Below are 21,731 nucleotides of genomic sequence, written 5' to 3' on the forward strand. Positions count from 1 at the left end.
TTTCTTTAGTCACCTGTAACAGACTAATTCTCTTGAGAAATCCTAACAAAGCTGGAAAATCTCTGCTTGCCTAGAAAAGAACAGCTTTGCTGTATCTCTCTGTCATTCAGAGGACACTATGCTTGAGTGCACAGGAACATGATATTAGATGGAATTGGATGGGTCCTCGAGCCCATTCCCAGTGACAGCAAACTGTCTGGCAACAGATTCACTGAACATCACTTTGGGCCCTTATTCAATAACAACCAAAAGTTTAAGGCCTGTCTCCAAACACTCAAAAAACCAGGAAGCTGAAGAAATAACAGCCAAGCATTCCAGCAATTCACACAATGCAAGAGAATATAAAATGCTTACAGAGCAATCTTGTTTCTGGAATTAATACCTAAAAGCCACTGACAGGGCTTGAGAGCTTACAGGGAAAATTTTTTCAACAGCACAGTAGCAAATTTGCTTCCTAGAGTATCTTTGCACTGAGTTCAGGTCTGGGGTTTTTACATCCAGAGCTAACCTGCAGCTCTCTGTTCACATAGCTGGGAGAGAGATGCAGGGAGAGAAACACCCTTGAGGGAGAAGTCTCAGCTTTTTCTCCCCATGCTGTGTCACAGCAAACACAGCATAGCACACTGGTAGTCAACACTCAGAATCTTGCTTTGCAGGAGCTGAGGCTGCATGTATGAACTGCTAGCACAGGAACACTGGACAGCACCTCCTGGGCAAAAGTGAAGGAGAAGGGGGTTAAGCACTTTAGCCCCTCAATAAATATTTGCATAAGACAAGATCAGTCCAGAGGAAAACCATTACATTCCCTGGTGCTGGAGAATTAAGGAAAAGTCCGAGAAGGGTGCTGTAAAAACGACTCAGATAAAAGAGTGTTTTCTCTTCTAATCTGTGGTGCCAGAGGAAGGAGATAACATTGAGCCTGCTGCAGCTCCACCCCAAGCACAGCCCCACAAAGAGTGCATCTTGGGCACTGATAACTACAGTGGATGAACCCAAGTGGAAGCTTTTGCTTAGCACATCACTGAGACCTTCTACCTGCCCTAGTCCAAAATCAGCCAGTTCCTCAGGCATGTCTTGGGCTGTCTACACCTTGGTGAAAAATGCCCACAAATGTCATAACTGTGAGGGACTGTGTCAGACTTGCATACTAGGAACTAATTTCTGTTCATGGTTGAAGAAAACACTCTTAAACCAGCTGAAAATAGTGAAGAGTCAAATTCCTTCACTATTTGTTTTCATCTGCAGTCTTTGACAATGGTCTCTTTATTTATATCCTGCAAAGGTTAGGCAGCACCTAGGCAAAAAAACACATTATGGCACTGACAATTTATTTAACTGTGGTGATATTAAATTGCTGTGAATGTAGGAGAGACACTATCACAGAAACACATTTCTCCTTTTTCATTTTCCCAGGGTCTGTTTTTTACAGCCTAAAGCTACACACTAACCACTCCACTCTTAGAGCAGCAGCAGGTAAACTATGTTGATGAATCCCTTCATCACACAAGGTCCTGGGGAGATGCTCATTACAGGCTTCCTCCAAAACAGCAATAAGAAGCCTATGGCTGAGGCACAATCAAAATCTTGACACTAACCACACACAGTACTTACAGTTACTATGATCTCTGCAGTATGCCACACTGAGTTCTGAATCTTACAAATACTACATGAAGGCAAATATTGCCATGCACGAAAGTTGTAGGCACTGATGGCATCTTGTAAAAAAAAAAAGCATAAATCATCAAAAATAACTCTTTGCTGGATGCCTTTATTTTTCTCTTGGGCAGGACAGGAAGAGCAAGGAGGGAGATAATTTTGGAAAGAAACATTTTCCTCTTTTTATTTCCAGTAATGACTAAGAGGGAAAAAATACTATTTACTGAAAGAACCCTAATTTCAGAGGTAAATTAGAGGCCATTCATTTAAAACTCCAGAATGAGTTCTGACCACATCATTGGCATGCTTTGTACATTCCAGATATTTTCTTCTTTCTTCATTTCCTAAAGAAACAAAACCCATACAGCAAGGCTATGGTATTCTGTGTGAATCAATGTACCTTTTTACTGGCATATTGCAAGAGATCTACCAGCTTTTTTCACAGTTTTGCCAAATTTGACAGAGAGGTAGAGGTCCAAAAACTTATTAAGTACATTCATCTTTTGTGAAAGCACAAGGCTGATTAGAGACAAGATTCAGTTAGGTGGTCTCCCTTGGGGAAAGGCTAATCTCAGTTTTTGGTTGACACCATGGCATCCATACACAGAGTCACTTCAAATGCTCTGAAAACAGATAAAACTTTAATCAAAGTTCTCACCCAATTCAACCATAACATATTAAGCCATAGTTAACAAGACTACATTATGCCCCTGCTCATCGAAATTCTTTGTTCTTTAATTTTAGAACCAGAGATGTTTGCAGCTTAGAAAATCCCAAAGCCTTTTATATGCTAAGTCTCCGACAAAAAAAGAATCAATTCAGGAAGCATGGATTGATCAAAAGGCTGTTAAATAAAATGGCCCAACTACACTTCATGGTCTAGAAAATGCTGGCAGATCATTTTCTACATATATCTACATATATAAAACCTTAGAGGTTTTTTTCTGCAAGATGCCTTTGCCACAGACAGAGACCTGAGATTTCTGGACCTTTTATTAGATCTCTTCCAGGTGCATTAAGGCCCTCATGATTTGTGAATTATATAAAATTAGAATTTAATTTCATTTAATTAATTTAATCATAATTAAATTTCACTGAAAAATTCAGGTATTTGCTACCACATCCCTTAAATGAAATGGCATCTGCATTTTGTAATATTAAATAAACGATTGCTCAAAACTCCCTGATTTCCTTCCTATAATAGTTCTTCCATTGTCACAGAACACACATGGGATGAAATACAATCCTGTTAATGGGATGATCAAGTTAGGCACTGTCTGACTGAAATTTTAAGTTTCTGGACCCAAATGGGAACTTCTTAGTCCACTGAAATTGACTCTAGAGAGTTTAGGAAGTCAACAGAAAAATGCAGAGAAAGATTTCATTATCTTACTACATCTCCCTCCTTCTGCAGAACATCACTGATCCCTTTTTGTTAACATGCATAAATCTAAAATTGTTCCATTTGAATCAAATGTCAGTTTTTCCTGTAAGTATGGGTCTGTTGATAGCAAAATTGAGTGAGAAATGGGAAAAAAAGAGGTAAAAGAAGAAAGAAAGGAAGGCAAGCAGGTGTCCCAGCACCAGGCACCTCAATTGCTTTAACTGCAAAAATAAACAAGAGGTATAATTCCCCCTGTTTTAATCACAAACATGAGAAGCTCTTGCTCTCACACAACCCCTGTCACACTTTCTCATTCCCTTTTCCTGATGCTCACAGAGACTTAGATCTCTAGTAATTGTCTTGGCTGTAAATTTCATTAAACTGCAACTGGATGATCTTCCACATTTTGGGTAACTCCTTTTCCACAGGTAATCCTGGAAAACTCCTGTTTGATGAAACCAAGAGCTGCTAAACTGCCAAAAGACTGAGTACAGATGTGATACTCTGCTCATTGTGGAAACCCTTTTTAAACAGCAACTATTTTTAAGGCATTTTATGAGAAAATAAATTAGTTTGTAGGTTCATATTCTTGTATTTTATTTTCTGCCAAATAAGGTTCTGAATTTACAGATATTGTTTTTCTATTTGTATATCTGAGATTGTGGGACTAAACCTGCACAACTGCTACTCTCCATCTTAGAGATTCCAAATTAAAAGGTGCCACTTGAACTGATTTCCCCAAATAATTTTTATATTTTGTACCTTCTGTGAATGTGCATGTGTGCAACCCTCCAGGTAAAGACACCCTCCTGGACCCTCCTCTGGCTGCAGTCAGCCTGGGAAGGTCATTCACCCATCTCCAAAAATCAGCATCCACTGTGCTAGTGTAACCCCACAGATCAAATGATATAAATCAAACTCCTGATCACAGCCACTGTTTCAGACTTGTCTGAGGATTTTTGAAGTGTTGAGGACATGGAATGCCTGCTACCAGAAGCCTCAAGCAGGAACTTTCAAAGGAATTAATTTGGATATCTAAGAGTTAAGTTGGAAAATATGACAGCTGGAAGGCCATCTGGGGCTCTGACCTCGTGTCATACTACATAATTAATTATCTATTATTCATCCTTAATTTTTTCTTTATCATCAATCAACTGCACCTCTTGTCTTCCCTTTCCAAGTTATGAGAAGTTAAAGCTTTTTCCCCCCACAAAGATTCTGTGGTATCATATCTGTAATGCTTTCTTTCACCTAGTACTCTGCCATCAGCTTTGGGACTTTGATCTCTGTCTCTACTTTTATACAAGGACCACTCAATCTACTCCCCACTGCCACCACAAATATGCATAAATACATACCCTAAGTTCTGCAACTCAACACGACCATTAAGCCTGAAAAAGCAGGAACCACTCAATTACTGGAAAACACAGCACAGGATGTTGCATCTAAAACTAAATCAAAAGTAACAATTTTCTTGTTTAATGTACTAAATGCCACTAGTTTAATATATTAACATAGTGCAAGTTCACAAGATAACTTTACTTCCTTTATTTTCATAAGTCTGAAATGGACAAACACCAGGTTTGTTTCTGCCATCCAAAAGTTGCTTTACTTCAATAATTTTGTTCCTCTTGATGCATAATATCAATCAATAATCAGGAGGTTAAACCTAATGTTAAGTTTTATAATGAACTTATAGTAAATGCAAAAAACAAGATTAATAAATGCAATTTTAGCATTGTTATATTCATTATCTTATTCCTACAGATTCACTGGTATTAGGATCACTTTAATACAAAAATTACAGGTTCTTGCCCTCTATCCCCTCCCACTGCCTCTGTGATAGAATGATTGCTTTATTTTTTATCTGGTTAGAAGTGAACAACAATTCCAGTAAAAACAAAATGTTGATGAAGCAAATTAATTGGAGAAGGGCTGAGGTTCATCTTAATGTCTCATTATGCTATATTTTAGTGGTGCCAGTCTTGTTTCCATTGCTTAATTGTCTAAAATCTATTTATTCACATGTATGGAAAGGAATGAATTAGAATGGTGGGAAATCCACTGATTGTAGAAGCAAAGAATTAATAATGTTGGGTAAGCAAAAGCAACAGCACTGTGTAAACTCTCTCACCATGCTGTCAACTGCACATGGCACAGTCTGCTAAATGGTGAGTCATGAAGATCTTGTAACACTGGGATTCCTCTCCCTTGGAGACAGCAAAGGAGCTTCTGCACAAACTAAGATTCGAGCTCAGTTGCACAGGTGAATGTTTGGTATTGCATTAACTTTTTTATTGTTTTATGGGTTTTTAAATTAACCAGAATTAAAAAAAAAAAAATCATCTGATATGCCCAATAACCCATAAAGCTACAAAAGCTTCAAGAGCAAGCTTTTCTAATTGAAACCATGATTTATTATTAAACACAATCTCCAAGCTGAAAGGTGCACATTTTTAATTGGATTGAAAACTCGTATCTCAAAATTTGAGTGAAAAAAACTATTTGTGGATGTATTTAATTTCTCTTATTTAAGACAAAGTGAGGTAGAGCATACAGATTTTGTGCACTATCAAAAGAAACATTTACTTAAGACTTGAGTTTCATTTTAATAAATCCATTTAAAACAGAATAAAATTACAGAGTCATCAATCAAAATATCTTCCAAAAGAAGTGATAAATTGCTTAAGCAAGAAAGGATGATTTCAGGGGACAGAGGGAACCCAAACAACTTTCAAGCTTTGAGCCTTCACTGCTGTGCTGCTCCTGAGCAAATCCTAGGACCAAGAGAGTGTGCAAAATGATCATCTGGGTTTCTGAGTCTGATTCCACTCTGTCTCAAGCAAATGCATTGAACAGTCCTTTTTATAAACAGCTCAGGTCCACTCTTGAATTTTGCTTTGCTTTCCTTTCCCCTTCTGTGCATAAGTTAAACCAAACTGGACAGAATCCAGGGGCTTGGGTTTACTTCCCTGTTCAGCAATACATTACACAGCCTAGAATATCACTTCCTAACAAAACAAAAATGCACTTTGTTAAGCACTTTATTAGACTGAACATAATGTAAACTCAAAGCTAATAACAGATAACAGAAGATATCCACTAAGCATTTTTTCCTCTTTGTTTATGTTCTTTCTTTCCCTTCTTTCACTTTTCATTGCCCTATTTTCTTCTGTGTAAACTATGTTATTGGACTGGGGGGGAAAAAAAGCATTTGAACACTATGCATTCTACCATTTAAGCCTGTACATAACCTTTTTCTTACACAAGGTATTTATAGATACACAGGTATCTATATCTGTATAACAGCTGAAATAACAAAGGAGCAGAAAGAGTTATTTAGAAGGAAACAGAAGGTGATTCTCTAGCCAGTACAGAAGTCCTTGAATGCCTTTCACCATTCCTTCTGAGAGGCACCTGATGTGCAGGTAGCCCAGAGGGGCTTATCACAAGCTTTCAGTGCCTGTGGCAAGTGCACATATGGGAACTGATGCTCTTCCATCACTAACACATTTCCTGAACACATCCAAATGTCCTCTTCCAAAAAGCTGTCTCCTTCAAAATTGTTTATCACAGGAAGACAAGGAAAGACAAGACAATCCCAGTTAAACTGACCTTAGTTAATGAAACTTACAATTTCATGGACATTATTGTGAAAAACTGGCCACTTCCACTGCTCTCTCTTTGAAAAGTCATTCTACATCTCAACTGAACATTTCCCCATCACATGAAATCCTCCTCTTCCCAGCTGACCTAGAGTTTATATTCTAAAGGTCCATACAGGAAGAAAAGCATCCTCAAAGCTCCATGGCTTTAAAAGTCTCTGTACAGTCATCACTGCCAACTCATGTGCATCTGATTAATAAAATATCAAAATAATTAAGGGATTCAACAATGAAATGCACATTAACTACAATAAAAAGTTCATAACTAAGTCTCTAAAAACGTATGCCATAAATACCATTCTGTAAGTTACTTTTTAATTATTAAACCAAATTCTTTGCACTTAACTGGAGGAAAAAAAAGAAAAAAACCAACACATATTTTGCATGCATTTTAGCAACATAAAGAATATCTTAAGGTTGGCTCTAACTTTTCACTTTTATGAAAGGGAATTATAGTTTACAAACCTAATGATTCTGTGAAAAACAAATCAAAAACATCAGCTAATCAAAACGTTTCAATCGAAGATTATTAATATTTCTACTTCCTGAATAAACTTTGAAATTATTTAATCCATAAAATGCCACGAAATAATAGAATTAATTATGAATTTTGACAATTTCTATCAATTGACCAGAATGATTATCTGCACTTTATTAAGTGCATTAGCATATTAGGTAAAATACTTACATATAACTCAATTTACTGGCCCTAGGAAATGGTGCAGTCCATCTCACAGCACATCCAATATGCCAGCAGAATGACAATGCACATGGCAGAGTGCAGCCAGATGTGCTGCCTTCATCTGGCTCCTGTCTGAACACAGCAGCAAAACTGGGCTCAGTTTGTTTTTTCCCATTATCCATGGGAACTCTGCAAAGTCACCAAAGATCTGGCAGGCTCTGATGAGTTATACAGCCTCCCATTCTACTGTGAAAGCTTACTCATACCAAACTTCAGCTTAAACTTTTATAAAATGAAGGTTGCTTATTTCCTGGGACTACAAAATACCATTCTCTGTCACTGTTTTGGGGCCCAAGATGTTACAGGATTTGCATGCTATATCAAAGTAAGGGGTCCGTGCAGAAGATAAATAGACAACCACCCACCCTCAAAATACAGGAAAATAGGTTAAAAGGAAAATAGGAATCACTACAAAAAAATAAAGAACTTCACTGCAAGTTTAGTTCAGACTTTTTGTTCCCATTTTTAAAAGAAAACAGATTTTGACTTGGTACTCCTGTAAACAGGTGTGGTTGATCTTACCTCAGAAAGCTTTAACACCCTCAGGATTAATTACATCATACAATTCTCATGGATCACTTAATGACAGTTAAATATTTCCAGCATCAAGGAATCATCAAGGTGTTGAGATATTTTTTGTTTTTCTTAGCCCTCCATCTCTCCCTAGCATCTACAAATTACACAACTGCATATACTTCAATGGACTTGGTCCTCAGTTTTTAAATCTCTTTTGAACAACCCCCTTGTTCCTGTGTTTGCAAGGGGGCTGAAATTTTGTTCCTCTCTCTCTGATAACCCAATCACAGCATTTCAGCAACATCCCAAGGAGAAGATGACTTATGCAGGCATGAGAAGGGCAATCTGCATTCCTCTATGCTACTCTAGAGCATGCTCTGGATGGATGTGGCAGGAAAATTTTGGGATGCATACAGACACAGCAACACAGGGATTTATCTGCATGACACCTGTGCTACTCAAGGGTATTGTTTTGTAACCCATTCTCTTGATTAATTGCCTAGTCAAAATATCCTGCTTTTATGAAGAACATTAAAAACAGACTGGCATTTTTGTTAGAATGTCAGAATTTTAAACAATTAGTTCTCTTTCTGTTTCTTCTAGAAACTGATGAAAAGTCTCTAATCATTATTTAAGAAAGTAAAAGAATAAACAACTCTGTTTTCATCATACAAAACTCTGCCCTTGAGAAGACCTAAGCAACACTTTGTTTTCTGGCATGAGAAAAAAATTATCCTTTTTCATAAGTTTTGAGTTTTCACAATATGCATATTTCTGCCATCCAGTTTATAGTGGTGGTATCACAGCTTGCAATTTGCATAAAAATCATGCATTTATAACAGAAAAAAATCAATGCAGGAGTCTTTCCAAATATTAGTGAGACATACATATATACATGTTTTTTCTGAAACAAATAAGAGCAATTCTTTGAAACATTATTATTTGAACAGAATTATCTGGAACTCTGTAGAAAGTTCATTGGCTAACAGAATTGAGGGAATGACTTGTATTTGAACATCCAAGAGAGAGTTGTTACTGCTCAGCTACCCCACTACATGCTTAATAGCAAACATGTGCTTACTGTGACTCAGGGCACAATATGGGCCCCTGCCCTTCAACCACAGAAAGAAAACAAGTAAAATGAAGACAAGAATATCTCTTTGACATTTACAATCAGACATTCTTTGCATTTAATCTTACAAGAATGCTGTCAGCATTGTAACATTCAACTCAGTCAACCCTCCTACATCATAGACAAAAGCAAAGCTCAATAATCTTGTATTAGTTGGCATATTAAAAATAGCAGCCAGCGACAAAACAAACAGTAGAACAAGTAGGGAAAGTCATAAAGAAGTAAAATGAGAAGTGAAAATCCCACTGGTAAGGCCAGAACATGTTGAAATTTACCATAATATAAAGGAAGAAAGATAGCAGCCATCTCCTACTATCAGCTACATCTATTGAGGTAGATAGATCATACTACAGTAAATAATCATGGGCATAAAGTCACATGCCTATTACATAAACATACAATGATGAATAGCTGTTTTCTCACTTTGCTTTCTCTTCAGAGAAGAAAAAAATAAATTTTAAAAGCCAAAAGCAGCACTGTCTGCTTTAATAGTTTCTCAGATATCCATAGGACTGGCCAGGAAAGTAGACTATATATCATGCATGTACACCATTTATTTACAACATTTAGCCTATGGAAGGAAGGATAGTTATTGGGTAGGACTGATGTTTATGATTATTGTTTTCTGGTAGGTATTACCATTCAGACAAAATTGTTGAAAAATCTTGAAAATGAAGTCTCAGTTGCATTTGTTCATTTTTTTTTTTTAATATCAGAAGGCATAATTGCAAAGCCATCAGATGAAATATTCATTTTCTGTTTCATTTTATAGCTTTCAAAACTAAAATTATACTGAAATCAGAACAAAATATGCTTCAGCTGTAATACAGATGTTTGTACAAAAATCATAATGCAATTTCCCTCTGTCTCAATTCATAAACTATCTGCTGTCAAGAGTTCTGAGGAAAGAGAAATTCCAAGTTGCATTTAGGGCTAATCTAGACCATGGGCTATGTGACTAAGTCAGTGCACAAAAATTCAACTTAGCAAAGTTACTAACCTTCACCCTCTAACTACCAGCACCAAAGGCTCAGCAGCAGATATGATCCTACATAGTTTAAAGCACCTTAAAGAGTAAATGCATTCAGGAGGGGCAGACAGCTGTGCAAGATACATTTACAAGGAAAATTCAAATCTCTCTGCATCCTGCTCCTAATACTTAGACAGCATGCAACACTAGTTACTACCAAAACTGATATATCATCTTTGCATAAAGAATATTAACACTCATAATACAGTTTTTAGAAGACTTTTAGATGAACAGTTAGAAATTAGGGAGTGGGGAGAGGGAAGGGACTCCTGAGGATCAAAAACAATGAGTAGAAAGAATAGAAAGAAACAGCCAAAACTCAGCACTGGAAAAGGCTAATAAACATGTGCTCTAGAAATGCCTAGCAGTGTTTGATCTGTGCAACAAAATTCACTTCAAAAGAAGAGGGAGTATTGAACAGAAAGACTGGAAATTTTGAAAACTATATAAAATTATTTGAAATAAACAAGAGCCGAGAGAAGAGACAAAGTATTCACAAAGACAGACAAACAAGTATGTCAGAGAAAAACATTGGCTATTGACAAATACAGTGGAGAACAGGCTGGCAGAAATACCTGGAATCATTCACACACATCATTGGGTTCTAAATCAGCTGTTCCCATTTGTTAATAAACTTTGAGTGTCAGAACAGATTGCTTTTGAAATAATTTGCTTGATACCCAGCAGCCAACAGAAAAAGCTTACAATTTGTCAGGATGCATAAAGATTGGGGCTGAGAATAAAAATGAAATGGCAATGACACTACATAAATGAACAGTAAAGCTTCACTTGGAGTGTTCAGTCACGGCTACACAGCTTAACAGAGATATAAATAAAATAAAGGATCCAGGAAGTGACAACAGAAACCATTAAACTGCAATTACTTCATATCTTATAAACCAGAGTGTAAGAAGGCACATTATGAAGGAGGTTAACTGGATTCTCCTACATACCATTTGTAGCATCCAAACAAGAGGATATTTAACAAGTGAGGTTAAAATGATAACAGAAAGAAATAATAATAGATACAAATTTTCACGCTTCAGGAAATCTAAGTATCAGCCACTAAATACCTGGGGTTACAGAACACTCCTTGGATAAGTATTTCTGCCAGTGACTAAGTAAGATTTTGGCGTCTTTCTGTTCCAAGTATTGAGGCCACCACTGGAGACAAGATATTGACTTGCAGTGTCTGGCTTAGTCTGACAGTTTCAGTGCTCCACTGTTGTAACTGCAGCCACAGATCTCAAAAGAGCTGATACTGAGAGGATATTGCTAATATCAATCATGAGACATTGCTCACACAATTTTTAAAACTTACAGTTCTCCAGGTAGAAAGCAAAGCCTTCTAAAAAAATGCTGAATATTTAAAACTAATAGAAACCATTTCAAGACAAAAAGACACACAGAGAGACAAAAGAAATTTTCTCAGAAAACTCAAGAGCCTCAACCATTTTTCTTTATCAGGTGTCCTTCTTAACATGAATGAGACTGACTCTAGACCACAGAATGCACTGAGACTGGCTCAGCTGGTGAGAGCATGATGCTAATAACACAAAGGTTGTGAAGGTTCAAGCCCTGCATGGGCCATTCACCTAAGAAATGGATTTTATGATCCCTGTGAGCCCCTTCAAACTCAGACTATTCTGTGACATCAGAAACAGCTCTTCCTGACAGGAGCATAACCAAGATTATAATTCAAATGCTGCGAACCCTTTAACATGTTAACAAAAGAATCACGTAAATACAGCCCAAGCCCATGTCACCATGGCCCTCCCTGTCAGTTTTACTCAGATGGTGCCCTTAAACACAGGCTTTCCTTACAAAAGTCTGCATGCCAGGAAAGCAAAACTATCAAATGTTGGCAAGGTTCACTCACACAGGCTCTGATCAAGGCTATAGTCTGCCTGTTTGATCCCTGATCCATTCACACCACTGCAGTACAGAAGCTGCTTGGCTGAATCTTGTGTGAAAACAAGCTTTCTGCAGAAGGGACAACAGAAGTTTATGTAAAAAAATAGAGGACAGAGGAACTCAGGTCTTTTTAAAGGGGGGGAAAATATCTCATGGTAAAATCTGTAAAGCTTCTGGACCTTATTATTAAGAGATTTTTGAAATTTATTTTAAAAAAAAATTAATCACAAACACCATAGAAGATAAGCTGTCAATTTTTTTTCTTACAGTTCTCCTCTGTCTTTCACCACAAAAACATCATAATACAAAAAGAAAGCATGGGTAGCTTTATTCAGATCACAGATCCTATTGTGTATCCTTGATGATTACCCTTCTAGTATCCACTTTACAAATACTTTCCTTAACACATGTAAATCCACTGGTTGAGTTAAAAAAAAAATCCTCTTCCTGTTAATGGGAGTGTGTGAAATTTGGTCAAAAACAACTAGAATGACTACATTTTAATTTAGACATTTCCTAATGTTGCTTTCACATCAGTTGTTTAATTATGTGTGAATTCTTTGGTCTGGGACTCCTAGCAAAAAAAGTCACAGAGTCCATGAGGAGCTGGTAATGGGGATATGGTAATACATACCAATACACAGAAGAGCAACACTTGAGAAATTTTATTCCTGTCATCTTAGTGATTGGATGAACCTTAAAACCCATATATTTATCTTTCCTTTTATTTCAGAAATTTCAGTAACAGGTTATATGGCCAGAAGAGATCCTTTATAATCATAGATGTCTTCAGCACAGACTACAGTTTAAGCAATCATTTCTAAATCTGGCCTTTCCTTTTAGAAAGATTTTACCTAATGATTTAAACCTCAAATATATATGCCACTATCCCTTTCTACTTTTAAAATGCCTTTTCACATCTAATATTAAAAACCACATCTAACAATTTGAAATAGCTTATCTAAAACTACTGACTTCAGTTTAGACACTAAGACTTTTCAGTATGCAAAGAGGAAAGTGCTCCTCATTTGGAAGAACAGTTTTCTTCATGAAAAAGTATGTTCACTATGGGCATCACACACTATATTTTAATAAAAATATTTTTGTTGAATCTAATGTAGCATCATCACACTTATAATTTTGTTTGTATTTATACATTTTAAAAAATTGAACTAGATATCATGACTAAGTTAAGAGGTTTGAAATGGCTACAAAGGAGTCATAGCACTAAAAGCACTGATGAAATAAACTTTCCTGGACATCTTTGATATTCTTTGAATTTGTGTTCACAACCAATGCAATCATCTGGCATTCACATGAAGCAAAAGGAAGAAAAAAGTCCTACTACAGAGACTTCTGTAGTACTTCTAGTACTACAGCTAGTGAGCTTCCTAGAGGACATTTTAAAAGTGCCTTAACTAATTGACTGAAGAAGAAAGACCTCAAGAGTATTAAAGGCTCTCTTCCTACAATTACTGGAGGGTCAGAGAGCATACACAGAAAGTATGTTTACTGCTCCAAAATATCTCCCCAAAACTATGGAGAAAAAAATAATTATAGCTAAAGAATATCACACTGATTAGCACCACTGAGAGAAATTAAAATAGTTCTTCATTTTAAATCCCTATAAATTATACTGTTCTTTATCAGGTACTAATTGGTACAAATATTAAAAACTGCTGGAGTAATTTTCAAGCTTTTGCAATATTAATACACCTACCATCTGACTTTCTAATTTTTCTGCTTTACTTTGAAGCTCCTGTAGCCAATTATATAGTGTTATTATTAATTACAGCTTGAAATACAGCGCTATCAATAGAATTTTATCTGCATAAATATGAAAATAAAACTTAAAATTGAATTAAACTGTTTACCCTTAGAGAGTGTATGTTAGAATATTAGTTGTGAAAATTAATTTGTTATGCCTGAAAACAGACTTTAAAGCAGACATATCTCTGGGGAAATGGTAACATTTAATGTATTGTATTTCTTTCATCTTCACGTAGCAAGATTTTTTAATCTTCTATTAAACACTATCTTGGGGGTGTAAGAGAAGTCCATTCATCTTACTTAACAAAATACAAAAAGCTTTAGCTTTATATCAAACATGTGCAGAGATTATTGCAGGAAATGTGAACTAATCTTAACAGCAACCCATCTTCTTTCTAAATTATCAATCAAAGTCTAAGAGGAAAGGAAATGTTACACCCCTTAAGTTTTATCTTCCTGCTCAAAGCTCCCTCCCCACTTCCCAACAGACTTCCACTTTCCTCACTGACAATCCAAAAATTGAGAAAGGTAATTCAGCCTCTCTGGAGACATTCAAAACTCACCTGGACATATTCCTCTGTAACCTGCTCTAGGTGACCCTCCCTTGGAAGGGAGTTGGACTAGATGATCCTCAGAATCACTTCTAACCCTAACTATTCTGTGATTCTTCTGCAAAGAAGTAATCCAATAATTTGGATAAAAGCAGAGGTACAATGCACAACTGTAAACACCACGAATGAACTGACAAGAGACAAACATGATTCAAGAACCATGTCAGAGAAATAAAAAAAATACAGCTACCTGTGTTGAAGTCTGAAACAGAAAAAGCTACTGCAGCATTCATTCAGTTCACTAATTCATTACCATTAATATATAGTTTTCATTGTCACTGGAATGATACAATATTATGAAATATCATAAAGTAATTGTAATCTCTCCTTGGAAAAATGCTGTTAACTGCAATTTACCAGTATAAAAGGAGTAGGTAAAACTACAGAACCTTATTCCTAAAAAACATGTATTCAAGGTCACACCCTGATATTAAGTGTATCAGTCTCTTCTGGAATAAAGCTGCTATGAAGCAGTCAAAGATTTAAAAATGCTCTTTGATTAAATGCCCTTTGCTGTCTTCTTTACACTTCTGTCAAGAAGTGCAAAATCAACTTAAAAGCAAAAAGGTGAAAGCAGTGCTGATGTCTCACCTGTTCTTAATGATCAGCTCTGCTATTTGCCTTTATCATTTTTACCTCCTCTAAGAGTTTAATAAGTGTTTCACTGCCAGTACCTATCAGCAGTTGACCAATTGTGGTGAATAAAATCTGTCATGTAGTATTTCATATATTGTTTATAGATTTGTTACATTTTCCAGCACAAACATTGCACTTGAGCAAGTATGCTGAACTCAAAGAGATTTGTCTGAATCAAGTGCTTTTGTATTTTGGGGAAAAAAACAAAAGGGGAAAAGCATCCTGTGGTTTTCTCTATAATGGTAAATTCAATTGTTTCTAATAAGAGGCAAACTTAACCATTATAAGAAAGCTGGATCAGAAACTTTCCAATATTTATTTGGTCAAAGATAATGAACAGAAAGTAAATAGACTAATATTTAGCATGACAGTTTAATGAAGACTTGGTAAAATGTGCTTCCTTTTCCTCATTTTAGTTTGTATCAGTGAGCCAAGTTTCAGTTCAATGCTTAAACTCTTAAGTAATTAGTATGAATTCATTCCTTTGGTCAATGTACCAAAATGATTTAATCATTATGTCAAAATGATTACAGGGGTATCATTAACTTTTTAATGGGAGTAGAAAATTCTATAAATTTAATCATTGTCTTCAAACAATGCATGGAAGAATGAGTTGGAATAATCTCCTTCCAATCGTTGTCATGTAAAATATTTAATTTCCAGTTCTGCTTTGTCCCAGACAGGGTCTTTGTCACTAAAATGAGAGCAGATTTTGATATGTGATATATTTGGTGACATGTCAGGGTGGCACCACTTTGACCTTTTCAGTAGTCCACATTTCATTTTGGAGCCTGTTTCTTCCGTTCGCTCCTATTACTGATGAAATAGAAGTTGAACAGAGGGCCAATCAAACTGCAAATTAGAGACAAACGGTCAAAGTTATATTCAATAAGTACATTAAATTAATCTGTCTATTAAAATAATGTAAAACCCTAGCCCTTTTTCAACTCTCCTTTAAAAAATAACACAAATAATAAACCAAAGAAACAAGCTTTCCTATCTATATTTTCAAATCTGCTATCTCACATGTCCTCGCATACACTAATTTTTTTTCAGAAATGAACATATCAATATTTTTCACATCCCTTCCTCAATTTTTTTGCTTTTCATTATGCTGATCTTCACATTCATTTTGCTTCCAGTGGTTGGCTACTTATCTTAAGCAGGACACAAAGTACTGAAGCAAGGAGTTGAGCTGCCCTGTACATTTGCATGCCACTGCACAAGAGGCACAGTGCCCCAGTTAGGTTCTCTTAACACACAGTTTATTAACCCAGACCTGGCAAGTTTTGATGTTGTGAGCAGTCTTATACTAAGTGATGATTTTTGTAAACCTATGTAGACTCTATACTCTCAGACCTCATAGTTAGATGCTATTCAGTTTCCATTTTAAAAGCATTTCCAGCCCTATGGCTCAGATGAAAAGTCTGAAGACAATGGATAATAGGATCAGGCTGGAAGGGACATTAAGAAATCATCCATTCCACCTCCCAGCCCCAAGCAAGAGCTAAGTACCCTTACATAATCACTGGGCAGGTGTTCATCTAATGCATGCTCACAGATCCTTATCAATGGAGGTTCCAAAATGTCCCCAGGCAAACTGGTCTAATACTTAATGTCTTAAACACTAGAAGGGGTTTTCTCCAAATCTAGACAGAATCATGCTAAAGATTAATTCCATTATTTCTGTTACATACACTGTATTTGGATGAACAAGTGTTCCTCTACCTTTCTGCAAAAGCTTATTTGAAAACATTATTTTCTACCACCTTTTCTTAGTCAACTCTTCTTCAGGTGAATTAAGCCCCCCTTCCCAGCTGCTCCTGACAGACCATGCTTTTGAGATTTGCCTTTGTTCTTCCCTGCTTGAGGAGTTTCACCTTTTTCTGAAGTGAGAGACAAAACCTCTACTGAGTCAAAAAGACATTCCATAACTGACAGACAAATTGAAGGATTACTCAAATTATTTTACAAATGGTATGTCCACCTGCATGTACCATTAAAACATGAGGAATATAGGTTATAATTTCCTATCATCCCTGCATCATTTTTTAAAATAGTATTTTCTGATCAGTCAGTCTGAATTCCTCATTGCACAGATCCTTCTTGCAGAAGCCTTGTTGGGGTCTTAAATTTGTCCTTTTCCAGACAGTGTTTTCAGATTTGGGCTCTAAAGATTTCTTCTGGATACCCTCCTAGTCCTAGTCTTAGTCCTGCTGACCTTAAAGTAACCTCCAGGTTTTACAGTAATCTTCATTCCAAGTCCATCTGGGTTAAACATTAAAATATTGGCAAGTACATGATCCAGCTTAAACAGCTGCCAAGTAACACACAACACATTCTTTCATTTAAACAGAAATCATTGCTAATTTCTCTCTGCTCTGAGAAAAGTTTTCTAAATAGGTCTGCATCCAGCCTATTTACACCTAGATCACAACTGCCAAATTTGCTCAGGAGAATACTGTATGTGACAATTGAGATAACACTACAAAATTTGAGAGATGTGACACATCAAGTGCTTTTTCCCCAGCTATAAGCTGTTATCCTGTCAAAGAAAATTATTAGATGGATTTGATACTATTTTTTCTTGACAATTCTGCACTGGTTATCAATCATGCCCCTGTGGTTACATATTATTTACCTGATTGTTTACCTGAGTATTTTTCTAGGAAATAAAAATTACTTGTCTGTCCTGCCTCCCTCTGTTTTCCTTCTTCAGAACCATGAGAGTCCCTGATACCCAAAATAGTTGGTAAGTTGCTGGGAGCACAGGGGTTGCCAAAAATCAAGTGTCCTAAAAGAAGCTTAAATCACAATAGGGAAAAAAAAAAATAAAAAATCAAACCACTAATCACGACTTATTATGCTTCTTGGTGTTACACAGGTCTTGTAATGCTCAGGACACCTATTCATGATACTAACAGATTTTATTAACAGGATTGTGAATTCAAAGCAATCTTATTCATGTTAATTATTTATAAAATTACAATGGTCTTTTTTCTTTCCAGGAACAATGAAGATCCAACTGAGACAAACTCAAGTAATTGTGATTAAGTTAATCACAGTTTTTGCTTGCACCCATCTGAAGTTCTTTCATACTTCTGGAAATGGAAAACAGTAAAAAGTCCTGTATTTCATTTGTTTGCTTTCAGAACTCAGAACTGTGTTGCAGATAGTTTGAAGAAAAAATTATTTTCCAGCCAATGAATTCAGTGAGTGTCTGGGGAAGCCAATCTATTTGCCATAGATAAACCACTTCTTTTAGGTATGAGCTGTGAAAGAATTATCCATGCCTTTGCTAACCCCAGAACAAAGCAACATACAGTAGACAGCTTTGGCTCTCCCATGAAGACACCTTGGAGCTGCAGCAATGATCAGAAGCTAGAAAAAGCACATTTATCAGTTCAATGAGTGAGCATATTACATACCCTGGTTCCCTAATGTCAAGAATGGCTGTAGGTTTGTTCTATAACCAGATTCTTACACATAATCACTTACCTTTATGATTCAAGCATAAGTACCTGAAACACACACGTGCCTTCCTATAGGGCAGATGCTCTCTATATTCACATACAGCTAGTGAGAGTGGGAGATATAATAGTTCTCACCCAGGCTGATTCAAAACAACTGGAGTTTATATCTACATGTCCTGAAAGTCAAATCTAGTAGATTAATCCAGCTTTCTGAGGAAGGAGAGAAAATTGTTTGGGGAGGGGGGGTGGGGGCTGCAGTGTCATTTAATGCTGCACTTGGTGAAAGACCAATTCCACCCTCTTTCAAACCACCTGTTTCCTGAGAAACAGCCATTTCTTCAGGTCAGAAAAAACTATGAAAGAGTAAAAAAGGAATTTTAAAAGGATCAATAGGACTTTTATACACTTCTCATAGTGTCTGTATTTTATTATGCACATTTTATTATGAAGGAAAAATGGCAAGGTTATGCCTTTTATTTCACAGTGGAGGGGTTTTGTTTCTAAAATTCATCAAAATTAAAACCTCTAGGTTTATCCATGCTGGAACATGGAAAAAGCTCTCACTGGGCCATAATTTTCCTAATCAAAAACTGCACTACCTCAAATCTGGCTGTAGTTCAGCATCTGGTTGCTTTTTGCCCCCAAGCCATGAAGGAGCTGCCCCTTTCCAAAAGAGTCAAGGGATATATATTTTTTGCCTTTCTTCTTAAATTGCTGCTAGAATTGCCATCCTGGCAGACACACAAGAAGCAAAATCCCCCCCGTGAGTCCAGGCAGCACAGCCAGGGGTGCTCTGATCACACAGCATGCACCCAGCCAGAGCTCAGCGATGCTCGGCGCTGGGAACGCCAAACCTGCTACACACACTCACCCATTTCCCTGGAGATCTGGGTGAATGCCTCCACACCACTCTCCCCGTAGTTGCCTTCAGAAGCCAGTGTTGAGACGTAGTTCCAGCCAAGGGCTGTCACAATGTCCACCATGGCCTGTGCTTGGTAGGAGTCTGGCGGGACCACGCGAGAGAAGAAGTCGTACCTGGTGTTGTCGCTCAGTTCTGGAGCTGTAGATGCATAGCTGATTTGAGGTATCTGCAAGCAGAAGGACAAGCCAATCTAATAACATTTTCCAGCACATACTTGTACGTTTGAAAGGTTTGTAATAGATTATACACAGGCATTGTGCAGAACCAAGTGTCTTGCTTTAATTAAATCAGCTGATCAGAAAGTGTCTCGGGTTTTGTTTAATGTCAGTCAAGCCTGATTGTGCAATACTCTAACCAAGAAATAATACATTCAGCTTTGCTCCAGATGTCATGATTCTTGACATGTAAACACAACTTTTTTTTTTTTATTCTGGTCCTAATAGAAACAAGTGAATTAAAAAAATAGGGGGGGGGAAAAAGGAAGAATTCTTACTATTACTACAGAAAATGAAAAGGTTAGTTATGATGACTGCTTTTCTTGAAATTTGACAAGTAAAATGTGGATTATTTCCATTTTTGTGTTATATTTATGTATATGAAAATGTGTGCTCCCATTTTATAACTTCCTCTGCCACAGGTTTTTCATTTTCTGGGTTTAATAGTTCATTGAGCATGATTTAAGAACATGAAGGCTATGTATTAAATAGCAAAAGCTATCTGATGAATAAAAACCCAGACCCAAAAAATTACCTGTACATGATACTCCTATATAGAGGGAGAAAGGTTACAAGGATAGTAAATTTTGTAGAAAACACCTCAATAGTCTTAGAAAAAACAAACTTAAATAACTGGAACACATTTTAAAATACATTATTATTCTATTAGGAAAAAAACCAAGAGTGACTTTCTGTTAACTCTTGTCTTATACAGATGGCTCAGCAATGTCCACAAGAGACATTGTAAGCAATACTCACTTATTTTGAAGAATATTTTTGGTGCAAGAAAATTTAATTACCATTTATGCTAACTTAAAAAGAGAATTATTTTCTTATTTAAAATAGTACAACTGATTAAACAGTCATTAGCTTGAAATAAAAGATGCTCCAATTATTGCCTTGCTCTGTGATCTATATTAATAAGAGGTGCTTAATTCATGTCACGAAACATGTAACAGTCTTCAAGAAAGCAATCTGAGTGGAATTCCTAAACTGATTCTGTTGAGGGCCAAATTGAGCAGCAACAGGTGATTTGGCAAATATTCTCTACCATATTAGATCTTAGAGAAGAAAGATTCAGTGTAACTTATGTCCTGTTCAGTGCTTCGTCATCAGTACAAACTAAAAAAGAGATTTGGGAGAAATGTAAGGAATTCAAAGAGTCTGGTCATTAACCAAACCTGCATAGGCAGTGCAGATATATTCATACAGCCTGAATAAACAGGTAACTGCCTAAGGGTTAGCACAATCATTTCTCAGGCAGAAACTAACAAAATAAACTCTTATGTATCTTGGCTGTATTCTTCTTTAACAAATTTTCTACACATGGAAATGTCTCAGAATAAAGATCTGAGATGTTTTCATAATAAAAACCAAAGAGAACAAAAATGAAAAGGAGAGGGAGGATCACAGAAATAGTTAAGAGATTATATTCCATGGAAATCAATATTACTAACAAAGAAAAAATACGTCAAGTAAAACTAAAGAATAAATTGTTCTTAAAAAACTTGCCGTGTATAAATTCCCTTTCTTTCAGTAAGTGTTTTAAACATCTTTACCTCTTTAAGGACAAAATATTTTTGGCCTGTAATAATACAATTATGCATATTTAGAGCCTTTCTAAACTTGTTCTCATATTACTCTCTAAAACAGGCCTTTCTTTTTACAGATGTAAAAACAAAGACAACCTTTGTGATTTCGCTCATTTTGCTCCTTGGTGTTCCATTTCACAAATATTATGTCACTGATCCCTTGCTGAAAGTTATTTCACCAATAATGTCAACACAACCAACACCAGTAAGAAATCTTTTAGACTGATACCTCAGCAGTGAAAATCTTGAAGCCTAGACCACAGAGTTATATCCATTAACTCTCTGTTTTTCTGCAAGCACGAGATGAATAACAAATCCTAGATGTGCATTTGTAGGAGAATTGTTGGCTCAACCTCAGCAATGATATGTTTCAGATCAATAGAGATATTTTATCTACTACAAATACCACTTTTTTGGAAGAGGCAGAGAAGAGATGTTCCTTTCCTACTTTTCAGCTCTTTGCAGTTCAACTT

The 21,731-nt window shown here is 36.3% G+C and overlaps 1 protein-coding gene across 3 annotated transcripts in view; it reads right to left on the minus strand.

Annotated features, from left to right (window-relative positions):
* The window catches only part of GRM8 (glutamate metabotropic receptor 8), a 307,752-nt gene that overhangs the window by 224,382 nt on the left and 61,639 nt on the right, over nucleotides 1–21,731 (minus strand). For all 3 annotated transcript variants that reach the window (XM_056513682.1, XM_056513673.1, XM_056513667.1), the window contains one exon: nucleotides 19,401–19,617. In XM_056513682.1, the coding sequence (XP_056369657.1) occupies nucleotides 19,401–19,617 (217 nt within the window). The remainder of the gene's footprint in view (nucleotides 1–19,400; nucleotides 19,618–21,731) is intronic.

The sequence above is a fragment of the Oenanthe melanoleuca genome, chromosome 1A, assembly GCF_029582105.1.
Source record: "Oenanthe melanoleuca isolate GR-GAL-2019-014 chromosome 1A, OMel1.0, whole genome shotgun sequence".
Taxonomy (NCBI): Eukaryota; Metazoa; Chordata; class Aves; order Passeriformes; family Muscicapidae; genus Oenanthe; species Oenanthe melanoleuca.